The sequence below is a fragment of the Mustela nivalis genome (assembly GCF_964662115.1).
Source record: "Mustela nivalis genome assembly, chromosome: 1".
Taxonomy (NCBI): domain Eukaryota; kingdom Metazoa; phylum Chordata; class Mammalia; order Carnivora; family Mustelidae; genus Mustela; species Mustela nivalis.
Genome location: NC_139020.1, coordinates 48,733,142 through 48,742,989, shown reverse-complemented (window position 1 = coordinate 48,742,989; position 9,848 = coordinate 48,733,142). Strand labels below are relative to the sequence as shown.

Sequence of the window (9,848 nt, the reverse complement as noted above, 5' to 3'; positions counted from 1 at the left end):
CTAGAAGGCTTGTGCTCTATTTACTCATTCACTCCCTAACTTTCAGCACCCAGTTTCAACAGTACCTGACAGTGTCCTCTGCGCTCTGTGAGGGATATCTGCTCTTCTCTACCCATCACCTGGAAGTAATAAAATCTATACCAGATAAAACTACTAAATTACCATTTCTTTCATTTCATATCTATTATCATAAGGCTAGGACTATTTTATTGTAAACTCATTTATATAACAATACTCTGGAACTTCCTTCGAATTCTATCTGCAATTTGTTCTGAATTTTAATTACCCACTAATTGCAAACACAATGAGTAACAACCATCACTACTAACCACTATAATAAACAGACTAATCACTCAAACAAATGTACAAACTTTTTATTTAGAATTAGACTCAAATACAAATTAAATACAAATTAAATATAATACAAAATATTTAGCTTTCATAAACAGACCATAACCACTTTAAATCATCTATTTCTAACACAAAATTAAAGAGAAATCTAAAAATAGCCCAAAAATAAATTTACTTTTAAACTCTTTTTGTTAATATTAAAATTATTATAAAATACTCAAAGAAATTGAATTAGAAAATGAACAAAGCCACTACACAGAGATTCCTGCTATCTACTAAAATCAATTTAGGAATTAAAATGTAATATGATTTCCACTCATTCACAAATAAAAAGCACCTCATTTTAAAAAGACAATTATCTGTTTCACTCTAAGGTCATGTTTTGTTTACTTGACTTTTAATTTTAGTATGGCACTGTAGGTTTGATCAGTGTAAGCAATATCACTAAAAATATTTAAGTGTTCCTTACAGACCCTTTCTGTTTTACTTTATTAATAAAGGGATCATATATTTAAAAGTTAAAACATTACAATATAATAAGTGTCATTAATAAGATACATGGCAAAATAAAAATATACATTAAAAATGAAGTCTTTTGTTTTATGAATGGGAAACCGATCAGACTCGTGTTCTATATGCCATCTTCACTCCAGAAAAAAAAAAGTTTTATAGTTTATATTGTTATAAATCCAAATCTAAGAATCTGCACCAAAAAAAGTAACAAGGAATAGTATAGTATCTTAAGCTCATGTTATATCTGAAAATACTTACAAAAAGTGTAACTAGACTTGCATTAAGTAGATAACAGGAAAATACTATTACAGAGTTTACATATCTAAAATAACCCAAAACAAAAATAAAAGTCCACACTCAAGAATGGCACCCACATTATTCAAGAATAAAGTTATCTGCATATATGCAAACCAGTGTGTGGCTAAATATTTTCCTAAAACATGCATATTACGAGGCCTTTCATAATTAAGCTTATAGAACCAAACTATATGGTGTTTATATCAACCGACATGATTGGACATTTCTGCACAACAAGAGAGTTAAAACTCTGTCATCTGTTGTTCTGTAAAACTGAAGAAGAAATCTAAACAAACTCGGGATTTCACTAGAAAATCTTAGATATCTCAGCAACCTGTTATACTTCTTGTTATGAAATAAATGGATTCCAGATGCAATTATACTTTTACATTTTTAATCTCTAGAAGTTCTCTTTAAAAACCATTTTAATGGGTGCCTAGGTGGCTCAGTTGGTTAAGCGACTGCTTTCGGCTCAGGTCGTGATCCTGGAGTCCCAGGATAGACAGAGTCCCCACATCAGACTCCCTGCTTAGCAGGGAGTCTGCTTCTCCCGCTGACCTCTCCCCTCTTATGCTCTCTCTCTCTCTCATTCTCACTCTGTCTCTCAAATAAATAAATAAAATCTTTAAAAAATGATCTTAATGATATCACATTTCTCAGAGAAAATTTACTCAGACTTCTGAACAACTTAGTCATTATCTACAAGCAATTTTCATTCAAGTGGTAGGATTCTAGCTCTGTCAGTTTTTTTTTTCCTCTTTCAAAGAGAATGAAAAATACGCAAAGATTTTCCTACTGACTCACTAAATGTATAATTAATAGTGTGTAATAATAAATTTTGGAATACAATAACTTTTTAAGTTTTCACAGTTTATTACTACTAACTAGCTATAACATCAGCAAGTCACTTAATTCTCTATACCTTTTCATCCTTAAAACAAAGAGATTAGAATAGATAATTGCTAAGATTCCTTCCAATTTTCACATGGTAAGATGCTGTGCTTCTGGAGGAATATCTCGATATATTGAATTTTCTATATATAAAGAAAACTGATACGAACTAAAATAACACAGCTAAACTAATCCTCTCCTATAAGAAAAAACACAAAGACCATGTTAAAGCTCAACTTCCCAAACTTTACTAGATTCATTCTCTCTTTAGCCAGACCAATGAATAGCCCATGACATAACACCAAATATCTTACTTAATTACATAAGTTATTTTAAATTACACTGTAAACTTATTAAAATATATTGTCTCTGCCACAATTTTCCTGCATTCTAATTTACATTATTTTCATTCTATCTACATTCAAAATAATCTATACAGTTGAGTAGGGAGCAACTGAATATTCTTCCACTTCAAAACACTAGTAAAGTTAAATCTAATGACGAGCAGAACATTAACCATTACTATAAACTGTCAATTTTAAAATAAAAGCATACTAATATTATTTATTGGCTAGAAAAACAAAGCAAAGGTAAAAAAAGGAAATCTTGCCGACAAACACTAATATTCAATGAATTTAGTTGTATTGTGCCATTTCTTAGAAAAAGAGGGAGAAGATATCAGCAGAAACCTACTTAGGCAATACTGAACCACAACATTTTAGGGACTTTTATGAGAAATTAATGTACCATAAATCAGCACTTTGGTATTTAGTGCAGTGCAAGTTGTTTTTTCTAACTATGGGCAGCAAATGAGGCACTTAACTGTAAAATAGAAAAATAGGGTATATTTAAGAAGAAATTCAAAATCATCCATAAAAGATAATTAGCATTATTCAAAAAGTAAAAAATTCTATTTTTATTTAATGTGCATTCAACGTTACACATGCTTCAGTATGGAAAATTTTGAATGTAAGACGGCTGTTTCATTTATAAGAGACAGAAAATATTTCCTTTTTCAAGAGACTCTGAATTTCTGAGAATGAAATCTAAGTCTTCTCAACCTGAGTGCTACATATTTATAAACCAAGAAAAATACATCTTACCCATACCGGAGAAAAGTTTCTAGCTATCAACAAAGTATAACATGTAATCCCCAACTTTATTCTTGAAGGATCATAAGTTTTTATTTTATATAACTTCGAAGAAAGGGATCTAGTGACTGTAACAGAAAAATGAATAGATATTTAGCACCTAAATTTAGAACACTTAAGTATTGCCATAGTTTTAAATAGTTGTATGTCCAAAGATTAGGGGAAATCAGATATATGCTGTTCAATGATACTACAACATTCTCAAAGATTAATATATTAAGCTTCCTTGATTTGCAAATGCACCCATCAATAACATTCAACACAATATTATCATTTCTTCCTGAAGTTACAGATATATATTCTTCTTAACAAGAAATAAGTGAAGTTTATATTTTTTTAACAACCACTAAATTGCCTTCCAAATGTGGCACTTTTCCAGAGATTTGGATAGAAAATAGACCTTTTAAAAAGTCATATTCTACCATTAATATTATTTTAAATGTTCTTCATTGTGAAGCAGAGGTCAAAAAATGAAGTAAATGGCCATGGACCTTCTGCTGAAATACATAAGCAAATATAATGCAGGGTCAGAGAAGATGAACATATGTTAATTTCTGGCAAGGAAGTTGGCACATAAATGCTTATCTGTAGGGTAAAAAAGCACTGAATGAAAAGATAATGTCTGCTGTGACATTATTCCAAGCAAATGGAGCCTAGCATCTGCTTTCTCCACATCTAAGAGATATTCTAGTCATGCCTCTTTAAATAAGCTTGATTTTTAATTCCAGATGGAACACTTTACTTCATATGTTAAAACTGACAGATGGCATTAAAGTTTTCCATGAGTCAATTATATTCATTTCCTCTGAAAAACCTTATAATCTTACCTTTTCTCCCTATTTGCTCATAAGAAGGCTTTTCTTGATTCATAAGGGAGGACAAAAGGCTTAAAAATATATGTTCTTATTCCAAGGAGGCTGGAAAAATTTCTATAGTTCACAGTCCTTATACTTGTCATCTACACTCACTTTAACAAGTTGCATTCCTTACTGCATAATCAATTTCCTCACATACAGAAAAATCTAACTTCTCTTATATATATCTTTAAGGTAAACTATTCAATTTTCTTGAAAGATATTCTAGTTTATTTTTTGAAAGGAAATGAGTACATTAAAAAACAAGAACACTGTTGATGCAATTCAGTTATTATGAAATAAAGTGCATATAGCTTTCAACATAAATATTGTTTGACAGATTACAGCTAATAGCTAATAAAATCAAAATGAAGATTCAGCCCAGTCTCTAAAATATGAAAAACATGAGATAAGAATACAAATTATATATAAATAGTAAGAAAAATGGGGTGATATTCCCCTTCACAAAAAAAAAAAAAAGACAACTGAAATTCTTAAGAAGCTTTCTCCTCCCAAGCAACCACACATGCTACACTGTAATACCAACATGCAATACCTGAAATTTAGAATCACAGTCTGACTGTTGCCCTTGAACTTCAGCATTTAATTTACAATTTTCTGGTGCCTGGCTGATTTCATCTTGCAAAGTAGGAGATATGCCATGAGTATCATCTACAGAAGCACCATCAGACAAGGCATCTAACTTTTCAGGGGAAGAAGGTATGTCAAGCTTACTATCTCCTGTCCCTTCATCAAAATTTGTCCTCTCATCAGCATCTTCTAGCTGTTGAACTGAAGTTAAATACTGCTCAAGTAGACTATTATCCTGCTCATTGTTTAAGCTTTCCTTATTCCATTCACTGTGTTCATCAGTGACATCCCCTGTATCTGACTCTTTGCTATATTTGACTGTGTCAATGGAATTCCCCATTATGGAACTTTCACTGCCTTCTGTGGAACTTTTCTCAAAATCCAGAGAATCCTGCAAACAGTGAACTTGGTCTGTTAGGGAAGAATGAAAACCAGAGTCTGGAAATTCTGGTAAAGATTTCTCTTGAGGAGCCTCCTCAGGAGCAATGAACCAATCAGAATTTTGATCAGAAGAGGGCTCCTGACTTTGGGTGAATAATGGATGTTTAGAGGGCACAAGAGTACTTGATACAGGAGGAACATCAGTATGCCAAGAACTTAGACGCTGATCCACCATCTGTTGCCAAGCTTGTAGAGACCTTACCTGTAAACCAAAGGATATAATTTTATTATAAAACAAAAATCATGCCTGTTTTACAATGTTCTTTGAGCTTTTTCCCCCAACACTCATGAAGTTGGTAAATGGCAGATGGCAGAACTGGAGTTAGAAATGGCCTGACTCCCCTTATCCTTTCCACAGCAATCCCAGCCTAAACCAGGCTGGTGCAAGTGGTACATGTTCTTGGTAACAAAAAGTCCTCACCAGGAGAATCAGGATGAGCCAAAGCAATTCTCTTGCTACTACTAGAAAAACAAACAGAAGCACAATAGCCTTGACTTAAGGGGTCAATAATGTACTCAATAGAAACTGAAGTCTATTGAATAAGACATGTTAGAGCCCAGGGTAAGTAGATTCTCTAAAATAAATATTTCAATGTAGATATCCATTTAGGATAGAATTTTTAAATATTATCTTACAATATAGCATATACAACTCTAAAATATCCAAAAGTACCCTGAGTTCTTGATAATATAGCCTTTACATTTTTAACGTACAATCAAAATCTCAAAATTTTACAATTAAATCTGCAAGAAGAAAGCAATATATAGAATCTTTTAGTTTCTCTTTGACCAACCTCCCAGGAAATCACTAACAGCAGTTTGATACATGTCCTTCTAGACCTTTTATTATGTTTTCAAATATACACAAAGTTTTTAATATCAAGCAGAACCTTAAGTTCTGCAACTTGCTGTTTTTCACTGAACAATGTTATTCTGGAGAACTTTTTACATCAGTCCATACTGCTACCTTATTCTTTTTAATTGTTCCATAATGTTCTATGGTATTGTTATTCTATAATTTAACTACTCCCCTAATATTAGTAATTATAAAACCTTAGAAATCAATAACTATTTCTTAATCTTATGGATAAAATCCTATTATAGCAAGTTCTTTTATAAAAATATTTCTAAGAAATTATCAAGGAAATGTTTGATGAGATAAAATAAAAGTAAAATTGATTGTCTGAACAGTCCCTGAAGTATGTTATTAGAAGATTTAAACTCTCAAGAAGTCATGTGCACGTTTTAGGACATGCATATCAGAGCTATCATATACTATCTTAGTCACCTTTCATTCAAATATTCCAAAGAGGTAAAACAAGATAGATGGCTAGAGAAAACTTTTAATTGAGTATTTTCTGCCTCTTGGAAAATTATAACATCCCTCGATTTAGTCACTTTCCTTCATCTTTATAGTTCTTTATCTTTCCCGTCAAAATTATGACAATATTTTTCTTTAAATAAAATCTAACAAAATTCACTGTTCTAATTCAGTTAATGGCAAAGAACACATATTACATCCTTAACTTCGAGAAACTTCTCAATATGCCTGACTACTCTATGATTATCTCAATAAATCTAGAATTTTTCTTGGTTCACACATTAGGTAAATCAGCAGGAATGGGTTTACCTGGTTCCAAAGGAATCTGACAGCCTCTTCTTGTACAAATTTTTTAATACGTTCTTCATCTCTTTCTTTTCTTAATCTACAATAATTCAAAATCCATTACTGACACAAAGAAGGAGCTTTGACTTGCGCCTATTGTTACAACTAATAGACACATGTACTGTATTAATAGTCTAATAACTGCCCTTCCTGCTTTTAGAATATCTAAGCTGAAACTTTAAACTATGACTCAATGTAGAAGCTAAATGGATGTAAATGAAACTCAGATTATGTTGGTTCTACAAAGTATTGCTAATGATGAAAAATAAAATAAAATATTAAATGGCTCTTTATTGGGCCTTTATTTCCCAGCCAAAAACACCAAAGGCACAAGAGCCACAGAAAAGAGCAGCTGTTCAAAGGCTACAAAACATCAGAGGATTAGAATCACAGTTGACAAGCCATCTTCTAAGAGACTAATAGGACTAATCCCATCAAACTTCAGTCCCCATTTGCCCAGGTCCCTGACATATTCCTTGCTATCATCAAAGGACCTCCCCATCCATCACTTCCCCTTATTCATTAAATATTCATCTGGGCTCATTGCTGCCCTCTCCATACTTAGGCATGTCACCAACCTAAGGCTCCATTAGTTCTCTGTTATCGTCCACAATGTCACCACCATTTTGTTCTACTTCTGACCCAATTCCCAAGTTTCTCCAGACCCCCAAGCTCTTCTCCTGTGCCATCTGAGACCTCATATTTATAACTGGCAAACTCCCTTATTGTCTCAACCTCTATTGTGAAATCTTCTTTGACCAAATCAGACCTACTGCAGATGACTCTGTAGCCCTCTCAAGTGGAAGCTATTCTGGGACACCTGGCTAGCTTGGTTGGTAAAGCATGTGACTCTTGATCTCAGGGCTCAAGCCCCATGTTGAGCATGGAGCCTACTGGGGGGAAAAAAAAAAAAGTGGAAGCTATTTTTTTCATTCAAACATCAGGGTCAGAAGATTGCTTCTACTGTCAACAACTGTTCTTTTGCCTTCCTCCTTGAAGAACTCCTGCCATCTGGATAAATTTCTCTACTCTTTTTCAAGTACTAGCCTCCCAGAATCTGCCTGCAATCACTGAAATCTCAGCACCAGTCTCTTTCCACTTCATACCTATCATCATTTCTAGAGATCTCAGTATTCACATGGATGCCCTCTCTAACAGTAATCCACCCTACATCATTCATCCTCAAAATCTCTCTCTAGACCCAACCATTTTGTTTTTATTTAAAGTTTTTTCTTTTTTTTTAAGATTTTATTTATTTATTTGACAGAGAGCGCTCACAAGCAGACAGAGAAATAGGTAGGGAGAGAGAGGAGGGAAGCAGGTATGCTGAGCAGAGAGCCAGATGTGGGGCTCAATCCCAGGACCCTGGGATCATGACCTGAGCTGAAAGCAGAGGCTTTAACCCACTGAGCCACCCAGACACCCTAGACCCAATCATTTTTGACTACACCATTTTCAAAAATGATTTCAAGCACCCACACAAACCACTAACCCCATCTTCCCAGTTCACTGGCTCTTGCACCACCCCCCATGCAACAATCTAGACATCCAACCTTCATCCAGACCTCCAAACTAATGATCCCTGCCTCCTCCTGTCTCTCCTTTTACCTTCTGTAAATTCCAAGATCCACTGTTATAATGATTCCCTCCCAAATATCTTCAGGCTCTTTTGCCCTTCCCTCTCTCTTCTACCATATTCACCTGGGAAAAAAACCATTCCTGGCAGACCATGCCTAAATCAGAATAGAACACCTGAAAATTGTTAATGAAACTCATACAGCCTCACCTATTGTTTTGCATTTTAAGTTTTTCCTCACAGTAATAATCCTCCATTTTGCCTTAAGTTCACTTTTAAGATGAATACCTCACACTTCACATCTCTTTTCTTAAACCTTCTACAACCTCAACCCTCTTATTTTCAAATGTTGACCATGTCTTCTGTATCACTGAAAAAAGAGAAGCATTCATAAAACAGAACTTCTGCTTCCCATTACTGAGTATTTTACCCCAAAGATACAGATGTAGTGAAAAGAAGTACCCCAATGTTCATAGCAGCAATGGCCATGGTCGCCAAACTGTGGAAAGAACCAAGATGCCCTTCAACGGACAAATGGATAAGGAAGATGTGGTCCATATACACTATGGAGTATTATGCCTCCATCAGAAAGGATGAATACCCAACTTTTGCATCAACATGGACAGGACTGGAAGAGATTATGCTGAGTGAAATAAGTCAAGCAGAGAGATCAATTATTATATGGTTTCACTTATTTGTGGAGCATAAGAAATAACATTGAGGACATGGGGAGATGGAGAGGAGAAGGGAATTGAGGGAAATTGGAGGGGGAGATGAACCATGAGAGACTATGGACTCTGAAAAACAACCTGAGGGTTAAGAAGGGGTGGGGGGTAGAAGGTTGGGGGTATTATGGAGGGCACATATTGCATGGAGCACTGGGTGTGGTGCACAGACAATGAATTCTGTTACACTGAAATTAAATTTTTAAAAAGCGCTATCTTAAAAAAAAAGAACTTCTGCTTCCCTCCCATCCCATCAAACCTACTATCTTACCTGCTTCTGCTCCTGCTCCTACCTCAGGCCACTCCCTCTCCTTGTGCACTGGATCCCTTCTTTCACCTTCTCAAGAACTTCAACCTTGCATTTCTCCTTTCTTTCCACTGCACTATCAGATTTTCCCTCTTTTTTAAATCATTCTATCAACACATAAACATGCTCTATATCTCCCATCTTTAAAGAAGAATTTTCCTTAACTCCAGATTCTATTCCAGCAACATACCTCAAATGGGATCCCCCATAAAGGAACTGGCTACACTCACTCTTTACCTCTCATTCACAATTCAATCCGTTCCAAACTGCCTGATTCCACTACATACTGAAGCTGCTTTTAGGAAATTCACTAGGCAAGAAAGGGTTAACTCAGCAGACTTGGGGTGTTCTAACCCCACACATTCCAAAGAAAGGACTGGTGGGGAGATAATGTCCAAGTCCTTGGAATATCCTGCTTGATAAGAGTATCTGTATATATGTGGGGTTTGGGGCCAAACCAGATAGTTATGCTAACAGTGTGCTTT

At 34.7% G+C, this 9,848-nt stretch overlaps 1 protein-coding gene across 4 annotated transcripts in view; it reads right to left on the bottom strand.

Annotated features, from left to right (window-relative positions):
* Positions 1-359: 359 nt before the first annotated feature.
* CEP97 (centrosomal protein 97) overlaps positions 360-9,848 on the bottom strand; it is a 32,676-nt gene continuing 23,187 nt past the window's right edge. Inside the window, exons 10-11 of one of the 4 annotated variants that reach the window (XM_082696234.1) lie at positions 6,720-6,795; positions 360-5,291 (exon numbers count right to left, since the gene is read on the bottom strand). In XM_082696234.1, the coding sequence (XP_082552360.1) occupies positions 4,587-5,291; positions 6,720-6,795 (781 nt within the window). In that variant the 3' untranslated portion in view covers positions 360-4,586. The remainder of the gene's footprint in view (positions 5,292-6,719; positions 6,796-9,848) is intronic. The other 3 variants (XM_082696235.1, XM_082696236.1, XM_082696237.1) reach the window with 3 other exon arrangements.